This window comes from Culex quinquefasciatus, chromosome 3, assembly GCF_015732765.1.
Source record: "Culex quinquefasciatus strain JHB chromosome 3, VPISU_Cqui_1.0_pri_paternal, whole genome shotgun sequence".
Lineage (NCBI taxonomy): Eukaryota > Metazoa > Arthropoda > Insecta > Diptera > Culicidae > Culex > Culex quinquefasciatus.
Window position 1 is genome coordinate 188169763 of NC_051863.1, and position 13332 is coordinate 188183094.

General features: G+C 40.4%; 1 protein-coding gene across 5 annotated transcripts in view; it reads left to right on the forward strand.

The window, feature by feature from the left end:
* The window catches only part of LOC6045535 (ras-related protein Rab-32), a 35611-nt gene that overhangs the window by 21476 nt on the left and 803 nt on the right, over positions 1-13332 (forward strand). For 4 of the 5 annotated variants that reach the window (XM_038262829.1, XM_001862855.2, XM_038262827.1 and 1 more), the window contains exons 2-3: positions 12821-13037; positions 13107-13288. In XM_038262829.1, coding sequence (XP_038118757.1) covers positions 12827-13037; positions 13107-13288 — 393 coding nt within the window. In that variant the 5' untranslated portion in view covers positions 12821-12826. Of the gene's footprint in view, positions 1-6853; positions 8804-12820; positions 13038-13106; positions 13289-13332 lie in introns of those variants that run through there. The other variant, XM_038262826.1, reaches the window with a different exon arrangement.

A 13332-nucleotide genomic window follows, 5' to 3' on the forward strand; every position in this document is an offset into this window, starting at 1 on the left:
ACCACCTGAGAAGGCTATCTTTTGTGATGTACCCTGGTTACTGTCCATACTACAAATTACTCGTATCCATTGGATCGGAAGACGAGGGGTTATTTTGCAGACATGGTTTATCCCAATTCGGCGCAATACAGTCGATGAACTGTATGACCTTCTTGGGATGGGTGTGGTGCCATACATTGTACGGCGTAAGAAGTTGCGATCCAAGGAACCGCAGCCTTCGAGACACAAGTGCTCCGCAGAAGCAGAGTAAATGTGCCGAGCTTTCCAGCTCAGTTAAACAAAAACGACAGAGGTTGTTAGGCCACCTGCCGATTTTGTGCAGGTGATATCTGGCAGGACAATGTCCTGTTAGAAGCCCTGCAGTATTCGTAGTTCCCTACGGTTTAAGCCAAGAAGTTTCCTGGCAATTGAAGGACTTGGAGTGATAAAAGTTTTAGCTTGTCTCAATCTTCGCATCTCGCCCCAGATTGAAGCGATTTGCGATTGTCCCCAATTAGTTATTTCTTGCTTCACGGCACTTTTGAGATTCCAAGGAACGGCTCAGGACCCACGAAGATGTTTGATGAGCCTTGTCTGGCAAGTTCATCAGCCATTTCGTTGCCTTCAATGCCGCAGTGCCCTGGGACCCAAAACAGCATCACTCTGTTATGCCGAGAAGCAAGTTCCCTTAGGAAGCGACGCACTCCCAAACAAGTTTGGATTCGCATTTAGAGGATTTTAATGTCAATAGTGCAGCTTGGCTATCCGAGAAAATACCGATTTTTGCGTGTCTATAATTTCTCATAATACACGTCCTCGCACAGATGTGTATGGCATACACTTCTGCTTGAAAAACGGTAGGCCACTTTCCCATAGATATGGTTTCCCTGGTTCGAGGACCGAAGACTCCAGCTCCAGTAGAAGTGCCCATTTTTGAACCATCCGTAAAGAAACGAATAGTTCCTTCTGGAAGTGGCCAAGGAGCCAGTTGAAGCGCTTGAGCTCAGCATCGCTCATGCGCAAACCTCTGCTCTTTTCCAGGGTTTCTCCGTTTCGCCTCGGGTCGTAATCGCCATGCTCTTGACCTGCCTGTACGGATGACCGATTCGGCGTGTCCAGGATTGACGACGAGACCGAGGCGATCGTCCCCAGCGACATGGAGTCTAGTTGCTCCTCCATCTTCTCATCCAGCGATCCGATGCTGTCGAGCTCCACATCGTCCGTCCCCTTGGACGATCCCACCTCTTCATCTTCCTTCTTCTCCACTACTTCCTCTCCACTATCTCCCTTCTCCTTCTCCTTCGTGTCCATTGTTTTGTTTAAAGTATCCATGATTACCGAATGTCTACTGCAAGGAAAAAAACACACTTCAACTGAGACTAGAGCCTGCATAGAGTCAGAGGAGGCTTGGTTACTGCGTGGGGCGCCTTGGTACCACACAGGCTCCGCTAAGACCTGGAAAGATATTTTAGACCCCTCCAAACATTCATCCCTCGGCACGGGTCGCATGACACCTTAGATTGGGGTCCATGTAGGAGTGCGTGAAAGCCTCGTTTGCACTAGGACGGCAGACTAGTTTTGTGAACCATCCGTATAGCACTCCGTTTGGTTCTCCGTGGATTTTTGATTTTACGATATGGAAGCAGAGAACAGCCTCCATATCAACGTTCCTCCTTTACCCGGGCTTACGACCGGCAGTTCAGGTTCTCAATGGTTTCTCTTCCCTTTGGTTACAACCACTTATGGTTGTAGCTGAAGTTCAGTTTGTCATCAAGATCCATCATTACAGGCGGAGTTAAAAATTTAAACATGTACTCAAGGGCAGTTTTGAGTCACCACAAACCGGTGGAAACTAATTAATTAAGTTCTTTGTAACCTGAATTCCACCTCATTAGGGGAGGGTGAGAACTTGAAGTCATAGCTGATTGAACATTCGGCTTTGAGGGTAGAGATTTCAGCACGTCACGCCGTCGCCGACTGGCGGTGGAGAAGTAGGCTGGTGAAATTTGATCCTTTTTTTGCACTTGATTGCGTTTGCCAATGCACATTTGGCACCCCACAGCATTCTGTAAGGGAGGGCGCGCTTTTGTTGCGAGGTTTCACTGTCGCCAGGAATGTTTGTAAGGAGAAGGAGTTTCTGTAAACGTTGGAAGTGCAACTTAATTTGCATTGTTTCTCTTTTTTTGTTATTTAGTTGATTAATGCTTGCAATATGAGGCCTTCTAAGGACTTTGAAGTAGCTTCAGACAAAATTAAGCTTGTTGTCACCGAAAAATCCTACTCTAAAATCCCTCGCAGAAATATCAGTTAATATTATACGTGTGTTTACTAAAAAAACAAACCTGCTGGAGTTCAATCGAACAATATGGTCTACATGTTGATTAGTGTAATTTTTAAATGAAACTTGTCGTACGTGCATGTACGTGCCAAATTGAGTCAAGAACGCCATTTTGTGCAACTCACAATGCCTCACCTTTTAACCTTTATAGATTCCCCAAAATTCGATTTCAATCCTGAGATATTCAATAAGGAAATTTCAATCTTGTCTTGCTATCTTGACACAGCCTGAAAATTGATGCAAGTGCGACAATTGGCCAAAGGGATTTCAGGTCAGAACGCGTTTGACACAGGTACGAGCTCGACTACCGTAAACATTTGCAATTATAACGCTGGACTCCAGTAACCAAATCCAACCAAACTTCAGGACAAACTTTTGAGTTTGTGTTTGCATCGCGTGCTCTCGCTTTTGTTTATTCAAGGTCAAACATTAAAACGCGTTTTTCTCGGAATGTCAAAAAGCGGCATACGATAAGATAGCACGACAGCGTCGATATAATAACACAACATTTATTTTTACGATTAATCGTTTTACACACATGCACAAAAAGCTGTACTATGAGCAGTTCTCTAGGGAATCGGTATTTTTTCTTTAATTTTATTTTTTGTATTTTTTAAACTGGATGAAACTTTTTTGGTGCTTTCGATATGCCCAAAGAAGCCATTTTGCATCATTATTTTGTCCATATAATTTTCCATACAAATTTGGCAGCTGTCCATACAAAAATGATGTATAAAAATTCAAAAATCTGTATCTTTTGAAGGAATTTTTTGATCGATTTGGTGTCTTCGGCAAAGTTGTAGGTGTGGGTATGGACTACACTGAAAAAAAATGTGACACGGTAAAAAAAAATTGGTGATTTTTTATTTAACTTTTTGTCACTAAAACTTGATTTGCAAAAAAACTCTATTTTTATTTTTTTTTTTATTTTTTGATATGTTTTAGAGGAAATAAAATTCCCCTTTTTTTGAAATTTTCAAGTTGTGCAAAAAATCTTTGACCGAGTTATAAATCTTTGAATCAGTACTGATTTTTTCAAAAAATCGAAATATTGGTCGCAAAAATTTTTCAACTTCATTTTTCGATGTAAAATCAAATTTGCAATCAAAAAGTACTCTAGTGAAATTTTGATAAAGTGCACCGTTTTCAAATTTAATCCATTTTTAGGTGTTTTTCATTTTATAAAATTAGTGCACATATTTGCCCACCTTTGAAAAAAATATTTTTGAAAAGCTGAGAAAATTCTCTATATTTTGCATTTTTGATTTTTGTTGATACAACCCTTAGTTGCTGAGATATTGCCATGCAAAGGTTTAAAAACAGGAAAATTGATGTTTTCTAAGTCCCACCCAAACAACACACCATTTTCCAATGTCGATATCTCAGCAACTAATGGTTCGATTTACAATGTAAAAATATGAAACATTCGTGAAATTTTCCGATTTAACTTGAAAACGGTGCACTTTATCTAAATTTCACTAGAGTACTTTTTGATTGCAAATTTGATTTTACATCGAAAAATGAAGTTGACAAATTTTTGCGAGCAATTTTCCGACTTTTTGAAAAAATCAGTATTGATTCAAAAATTCATAACTCGCTCAAAGATTTTTTGCACAACTTGGAAATTTCTGAAAAGTTGCCATTTGATGTCCTCTAAAACATACCAAAAAATAAAAAAAATTAAAAATAGCATTTTTTTGCAAATCAAGTTTTAGTGACAAAAATTTAAATAAAAAATCACCAAAAAAAATTTTACCGTGCATCATTTTTTTTTCAGTGTAATCCATATTCATACCTACAACTTTGCCGAAGACACCAAATCGATCAAAAAATTCCTTCAAAAGATACAGATTTTTGAATTTTCATACATCATTTTTGTATGGCCAGCTGCCAAATTTGTATGGAAAATTATATGGACAAAATAATGATGCAAAATGGCTTCTTTGGGCATACCGAAGGCACCAAAAAAGTTTCAGTCGGATTAAAAAATACAAAAAAACATCGAATGACCGAAATCTGAGAGAATTGCTCTATAGTAACATTGCAGTAGGTATTTGGACACCAAATTGATTTCAAAACTCCTTCCTTTAAAACATTTTTAGGTATTGGAAAGACCTTTCTAACGCGTCCACAAAATTGAAGACATTCAATCAGTCATTTAAAACAATGATAAAGTTTTTCAAAGTAGTTCAAAAGTTATGCTTAAAACCTCATTAACCAAATTCAAGAAAATGCAAAAATTTGGATGGTTTTTTTTTTTAAGTTATACAATTTAAGACCGTGTTCAAAAAATATAAATCTTGCTAAAGTGTCCAGAAATTTTGCGATTGAATTCAAAATAAATTGCCATTTCTTGCAAATTTTCGACGCTTTGAAATTTTTGGTTTTCCCCATAATTTTCGTCGAACTTTCCCATACAAACTTTAACGATTAAAAGCGATTCTTAACCCTTAACCGATTTGGCTCAAAATTGAAAATTTCCTGGCATCACTGGCTCACTCCAACAGGCGCTGCTGGTGGTGTTGGTGGCCACCCTTTATTCTTTATTTGCCTTCGCTTTTCGCTCGGTTTTCTTCAGCTTTCGATTGGAATGGGTCGTCAAAATTTAAACGTCAAAAGACTTGGCGCGTTTGATTTTTTTATGGCGCTTGCTAATTATTTGCATGTTTCGGGATTATTTTTCAAGTGAGTGATTAACTAATGTTCAAAAAACATGTTGCCGGTAGTTGGAAGCAATTTCATATCTTAAGCGCTTGAAAACGTTAGCGCAGTTAAGCTCTCACCTTGCGTGTGCACCAAAATGGATAAGAAATGGTCTCGCAAAATAGAAATTATGATCAAAAAATGCATTAAATTTGATCTTTTTGGCCAGTAAATGGCATAAATTGAGGCGCTGCCGCTGCTGGTATGTTTATAGCCTAAATTGTATTTTTGGAGCTTTAATCGAGCATCAAACTCGACGAAGATGGGTTTTTGATTAGAAAGGGTATTTTTTCCCTAGATAAGTGCTAAGCAAAAACAGTCAATTTTCTCGCCCAGGCTCGATTTTCCAAAGTCCTCGCCAGAATTTTACTTCAGATTTTGATCAATTTTTAATAACAAATAGATTTTTAATCTTCGAATTTTATTTTTTTTCTGAACATAGTGAAAAAAATCTCATTTTAGAAAAGAGTTAAAAATAACATTTTATTTATTCATAAATCATTTATAAATGTCATATTTTATTTAGGAGTTGGCAATCAAACAGTGCTTTTTGTGAAATTTTGATAAACCGTTTTCGATTAATTGCCATTTCTTTGTCTTCAAAGTGTTCAATGACTTTTTTTTTATAAAATAAATGGTTGGAGAAAGAATTACCCAAATAAATAAAAATACAAAATTACCTATATTTTTTTACAGAATAGTTTTAGAAAATTTTAATGAAAATGAAAAAATGAGTCATAAAATGAAATCATCTGGCGTCCCATTATGAGATTCTTTTAAAAATTGTTATTAAATTTGAATCAATAGACAATGTTAACGCGAAGAAAGCCTCAAATACCATAGGTAGATTAAGTAACCTTTTTCATCAATGAACTGCAAACAATTGGAAAACATTGTTGTAGTTCAGAAACAAACCTATTTTCCGTTTCAGGAAGCTTCGAGGCTGTGATCTTTTGTAATAATTCATCTTCAGCAAGTATCAATTCCTTCCCCGTCCCCTGACCTTGTACTCGAATCTGATATCTCCCACAGCATCCCCCCTCCCAATTCTCTTTGAACTGACTCAAGCTATACGCATCATTAAGCACCAATCAAGTTACTCGACTTTGTTTTTGCCTTTCCCAAGGCGACATTCTTGCGTGCACGATCATTTAATCAAGCCGAACTACCATCAATTAAAGAAGGATGCTCAACTTCCCTAGTAGCTATAGAAGCTGTTGATTAGCCAAATTCCACCGACTCTCTTATCAATTTGGTCACCGAATCCAACAAATGGCGGCAAAAACAGTCCCAAAAATACAGTTTTTTGTTTCGTTCCTCGATCGGTCAGAAAACTGATAGCCTCTGTGACTCCTTCTGTGGACGCTTTTTGCCGAAATCAACGGAGTAGGTGCTTAATCAAGCGCAAGAGACTTTTTCGGGCCAAACGGAAGGATTCCGCGCTCAGTACGGTCGGAAAGGTGGACGCATCGCGTCGTGTTGTTTTTCAGTTGTCGCCGCCGCCAAGTGACCTTTTCCCGAACTAGAAACTAGCTTAACTGTCTGATTCCGCCTTGGTCGCTGGCGTTTAGTTTCCGAAGAAGACGTCGACGTCGACGAAGGGGAGGGCGCGCGAAATTTGATCGCTCATTTGCCACAGCACACATCAGAAAAACCAGTATCGTTCCGTACTCTGCGGTTCTTGGATGTTTCCCCCACCTGAGTTTTGTTATACAACGTTGTAATCGAATTAGCGAGGGAAACGAGGTGAGGAGGAGCAGCAGCACGTGGAAGGGGGTTTGAGGTTAGGGACGCATCCGCCGTCGGAGCAAAACAAAAACATTGCAAAACGCGACCAGCTCAGTGTTTTCTGGCGCTCGGAACGGTACGGAACGGACGATGAACAGGACCAGGTCCGTCGAATCCGCCGAGGATAGTCCGGTCGAGATGACGGTGGAGACGGTTTCGCCGACGGCGTCCGATGTCGGCTCGATGTCGGACTCGCCGGCGAAGGCGGCACCGCAGAAGAAGAAGAAGCGTGGGCTGTCGTTCAAGAAGATCCGGAACAATGCCCAGCGGTTGATTCCTGGGCGGAAGAAGGAGAACAGCAAGGAGAAGGTTGAGGGTGGTGGGGGTGAGGAGGTTCCCGAGGGAGTCCCACCTTTGGAGTCACCCCCACCGACGCCGGTGTTGAAGGAGATGAAGTCCACGGAGAGTCTGCCGGCGATTAAGGAGGAAGCCAAGGAGGTTCTACAGACCACCAAGTCGATCGACGAGATCCCAAAGGTCAAGAAGACCCGCAAACCGAGTCGCGCTGCAAGTTTCGTTAAGAAGCTGGCAGGTCGTAAGGCTAAGGTGGCCCCGAATCCACCAAAGGGGGAGGACGAGGCGTCCGCGTCTACGACAGAGACTCCGCTCAGTATCAAGCGACGTACGCCGGAAGGGGCCAACTTGAGCGTTTCGGAGACCAGTCTGTACGAGGGGGACAAACCGATTGATAGCTTCAAGATCGAACAGCTCGAAAGTGAACCCAAAGTTGTGCGAACCATTTCACCCAAAAAGACCGAAATGAAAATTACCCTGATTAACAACGCCAGCACCGCCGAGGGAACCTCGTCGTCGTCGGCCGCAACTGCTAGGGCTTCCGGCAGCGGCGGCGGTGTCCAGTTACAAACCGCATCGGCTTCGCTCGGTTCTTCGTCGCTGTCGTCGTCGTCGACAACGACCTCCTCGACTTCATCGCCGACCAGCGGTGCTGATAAAGCCAAACCCGGCTCAGTCGCAAGTGTTGGTGAGCCCAAGTCGGACGCACTTCTCGGTAGTTCTGCTCCTCCTTCAGCGATCGATTCTAAGCCAATTAAGTCAGCGATTACCACGGCCATCGACCAGGAGTTGACCATCAGCGCGCTCCTAGCCGGCGATTACAACCGCTTCTCCATTGACAAAGTCGACGAGGAAACGCCCGCATCGCCGCGGGAAAAGTTCTTCCAACCGTTGATCAACGCCGTAAGCACGGATCAGGACCAGGACAACGCCGCCGAGACGCTCGAGGTCAATGACAACGTGGCCATCGTCACCCCGCCAACAACGCCAACCTCAGAAGACCCTGCACCGTCCAACGCCGGAAAACTGAAAAACATTTTTATGAAGAAGGACGCACAGAAAAAGGCCAAATCTGCCGCTGCCAAGGCTGCTGCCGCCGCCGCCGCTGCAGCTGCTGCCACCGCTTCGGAAGGTTCCTCCTCCTCAACCACCGCCAACGACCCCAAACCGGCCACCGTTCGCACCCAGGAGGCGGCCAAACCGTACCAACTAGCCGGGAACAACATCAAAAACCCCAACCTGCCCGGCTTCAAGTCCCTCGAACCTCCCGGTGGCGAAACCATCGTGTTCAACATCGGTTCCACCGTCCGGCCGGATCGTACCGGGAGTGCCAAGAAGCCCGTCACCACCACCACCGCGAACCTACTTCCTCCCTCGCTCGAGGGTGGTGCCGCCCTGTCCGGCAACTTCAACCAGTCCAAATCCCTCGAAGAGTACGGTTCCATCGAGGGCGGTGGTCCGGACAGCAGTCCCCTGAGCAGTGAAAGTTCACGCCGAAGGATTGCGTACGTGGCGCAACCGACGGACTTTACCCCGGAGGAAGAGGAGCTGGTTTCGGGGCGGCCCTCGTTGTTGAGCAGCAGTGCCGGTGGAGGGGCGGGAAGTTCCAGCCTGGAGGAGTCGGCCGATTTTCTGGAGACCAGCGGCAGCAAGATGTCGCCGCACGGGGATTTGCTGCTGGAGAAGGGAGGGGAGCAGCTGGTGAGTTGGGTGGGGTAGTGGGAGGAAGTGCGGAGGAAAATTGTGTGGAAATTTGCTGTGAAGTACGGTGTTTGAAGTGGTTGTGTTAAGTTATTGGTGAGCACGTGGTTGGGCGTTGAGCGATGGAGACGCTTGGTGCTTTGTTCGACTTAATTGAAATGGTTGATATTTAGTGCAAATATGTGTATTCTAGATTACTTTTTTCAAAACACCAATGTGCCATGGCTTTCCTATGTACATAGGACCTTTTGAAATAGTAAACGAGTATTGTCAAATAGTGGTCTAAAAAAGGGTTTTCTACGTTCAGTGATATGTTTCGTTATAGAGTGAATGTGAAATTTTAAAGATCGTCTTGAAACTAGTGTTCGTTAAATAAGAAATTTTCCGAGCTTACCAAAATAAAAAATCAAAGAAAAACTGCTCGGAGACAATATGAAATAAGTTACTTTTCGTCTTTCATGCTCCTAAAAAATGTATCAGTTTTGCAAAGCCGTAAATGACATTCTTCAAAAATGATTATTTACATGTCCGGTAGCAATTTTTGATTCCAAGTTTTATTTCCAAAATATGTATTCATACGAAGAGATCCAGCAAATTATTCGGTTATTTTTTCTCTGACTACTAATTTGAGACACGGACGGAATACTGTAAGCAAATCCGGTAAACCTGTGTTGTCGAATCGAAAACGAAAAAAAAATTGACGATTTTGGAATAAAAATCAATGTTGTCAAACTCGACAACCGGAATTGCTTACAGGAGTTCAATCCGTGTTAGGTTGTACTCAGTTGACATCCGGCAAAATTTTTCTACTTGTTCTTGTTGTTAAAATTGCAAACAGTGAAAATTTGGTGCAGCTTCGATAAGAATCTGTTAAATTTTGAACTTTTTGGGATATGTTGGATATGTCAACAATGATATAAACTAAGTGTTTCGCCTTGTAAGCGGAAGGTGATGGGTTCAATTCCTGTCTGGCTCGGCAAAGTCAGATCCCTTCAAAGAGTAAATCTGCTCACTGGGAATACTGACCAGTAAGGGATGAGTTTCGACTAACGGCGTGCTGGATTTCCAATCCAGAGGGCGTGAGTTGGATTCTCGTACCGGGATAATGATTTTTTTTAAAGTGCCTAAGTTTGAAAAAGAGTTGTTCATGTCAATGGAGATGCCCGGTACTTATGAAAAATCCAAAAGTTTGATCAAAAACTCTACTTCCTTATAGTTATCAATGGTAAAAAAAGAAAATCAATGGGAATTTGACAATGAATAAAGTTTGTTCACAAACAATTAAAATTTGCTTAGGCCACAGATACGCATTGTTTTCAATATGAGAAATACGATTTTTTTTCTGAAAAGTGCAATTTTCACCGATAGAATATTCTGAATTGTACATATTCTTAATCACGAAGGTGAAACTAGAGAGAAGGGCAATGAGAGCATCTGTAAAGTATCTTTCATCAATTCCCGTTTAAAATTAAATAGCAAAACATTATGTACTAATGATAAAAAACGACGATAAACAATTTTTTTTTCGATATTTGATTTAATGTATTCAATAAAACTTTTATCTGGTAACTATATTTAAGAAGAATAAACATAATCCCCTTTGAATTATCGACACGTTGTCATTGAGGGGAAGGTTTGTTTTGATTCGCTTTACGTCAACAAAAGTATATGAAAACACTCAAAATTTTAGTTGTTGTAATAAAATATCAAATGATCGGGTATTTTACATAGATTTTGAAAGTAATAAACTGGTCGTAATAAACTGAGGGAATGAGTAACGTGATTTTCGAATGATCCCACTTTGTCTACATGTGCAAAGTAGGAGGCTGTTCAAGCACAAGCATGACTTTTTTCTTACTGAGCTGTTTTATAATCAGTAGTGTGTGTTTTATTTTATCTAGTTTTTGACATTTTTTGCTGGAAAAAAGAAGAGAATTTTCTTTTTTACGGGTGACGAATAACTGCGGGCATGGTGTCATTCTGCGAAGTCGCAGAGAAATTCCCTGGCTGACTTTAGAATCCTGCACTGCCGTTCTACGCATAATTGTCCCATGTCATTTTTGGACGATTTTGACTTTTTGACATTTTTAAGTTTAGTTTTTCGTATGCTTTTAGAAAAACACATAAAATCTAGTACTTTGTTCGGAAACTCATCAAAAACAACACCAAGTCTGTTTGTCCCATCGTTACACTTCTACGCATACTTGTTGAGGATCATAAATAAGAGTGATAAACTAATAACTGGGGCGATTAGGGACACATAGGACGGATAGGAACCCACGGGACAATTATGCGTAGAAACACAGAAATCGGTCGAAAAATCTCAAAAGCGTTTTTCTCAGTTGCACTTTTTTGAACATGGGACAATTATGCGTAGAATGGCAGTGCAGCTCTTCATGGTCCATCGAAAAAACATCGCTTATTCTAGCGAAGCTGATCCAACAAACAGAGAAGATTTTCACTATACCAGTTTTTCAAACGGAATCAAACTATAAAGACAGCTTCTGGATGGATACAACCCCATCGACTCCATAAACAATATCTATTCATAATTATAAAAAAATGACGATCTAGCCTTCAACATTCCTAGATGGACAGTAAATTGGTTCCACTTTGTCAGTTGAAAATTGAGGCCGTTTTGCGAACCACTTTTCAATACCCAGGTAATAAATAATACATTTACTCAAAATTTCACAAAACAAAGATTTTTGAAATGTTGTTTTTTTTTTAAGTTTGGGATAATGTGATCGTGAATCTTCATACCTTTTGAACGTATTTGTAATACTTTTTTGAAAGACTCAAAATATTCACAAAACAACTTTTTTTTGGAAAATGTACATATATTTTTAGAAAGAAATATATAGCACAAGTTTTTGGAAATACTCAAAAATTTCACTAAACTACGTTATTTTCAATAAGATTTTCTCGAAGTACAAAATACATAGTTTTAAGAAAATGTGAGTTTTTTTTAAATTATATTATTGATATTAAAATGTATAAACATTTACTCGATCAATATACCCATATTGCAACAACTAAAATTATGAGTGTTCTTAAAATGTATAACTTCTTTTGAAATTTATGAAAATTTCTCGATCTTTTGATATCCATATTGTAATAACAAATATTTTGAATATTTAAAAAAACGTTTTGAACAAATAATGAGTTCGGTGGTCCAAGCAAATGTTATTCCTAGAAAGAAAAAGTTAATATTTTCAACCTAAAGCATTACACAATTAGCCAATATTGATTTAACGATTTATGAATAATTAAGCAAGATAAGTAATTTTATCTAAGGATGAAAATTGCTTAAAGTAACATCTGAACTAAAGAAAAACTTTTATTTTAAATTTATTAGAATCAGATTTTTTCTTGAAATCCTGGAAAACTCGGGAATCCTAAATTAAAAATTTTGTGGCCTTACTGCAAAAAGAGGGGAAGTTATTAACATATGCTGGTCTAGGTAAAATTGACATATTTTCAAATAATTATTAAACTCTTTATATCAAAGTTCAATATCTAATGAACTGAATAGATAACACTGTGATAAAACCGCGCTGAACCATTTTTAATCCAAAAGCTGACTTTTTTTCTTGAAAATGAGTCCTAGATCAACATTCTACCATTAGTGGCTCGAGGTGTCGTAGGTTGAAAAATTAGGTTTTCACAATTTTCACGGTAAAAGGCGAAACTTTGGGGTGGTTTCAAAAAGAAGGGGGTGGTCCGATTCGGATGAAAATTATAATTCTTGCTTTCTTAGATAGTATCAACAAATATATCAAATTAATTTGATCTTGATCTTGCTTGATCTATAAATGTCAACGAAATTGTTGATTTCTATTTTGCACTCTTTTATGTACGATAGAGGTGGAATGACCCATATGCAATGTTTAAAAAGTTCATCGTTTGCCAATTAAAAATATATTTTTTAATTACAAAAATATAATAAGATTTTAAAGTTATAAGCCCAAAAAGTACCACATTTATCAACTATATTCCACTCTTTCTCCATTACAGTCCAACATGTCCGCGGCGCCGACGGAGAAGCGCGAGCACCTGTACAAAATCCTGGTGATCGGCGAGCTCGGCACCGGTAAGACGTCCTTCATCAAGCGGTACGTGCACCAGTTTTTCAGCCAGAACTACCGGGCCACGATCGGGGTGGACTTTGCGCTCAAAGTGCTCAACTGGGACCAGAACACGATCATCCGGCTGCAGCTGTGGGACATTGCCGGTATGTGATGATCATCTACTTGCTATCTTGAAAAGTATTGCAAAGTCTACGATTCTCCGTCCAAAACAGGTCAGGAGCGGTTCGGTAACATGACCCGGGTGTACTACAAAGAGGCGGTCGGGGCGTTCATCGTGTTTGACGTGACCCGGAGTGCCACCTTCGACGCGGTCATCAAGTGGAAGCAGGATCTCGACTCGAAAGTGCAACTTCCGGACGGGAAGCCGATTCCGTGCATATTGTTGGCAAATAAGGTGAGGAATACGATCAAGCAAGGAAGTAGCAACAATTCAAACTC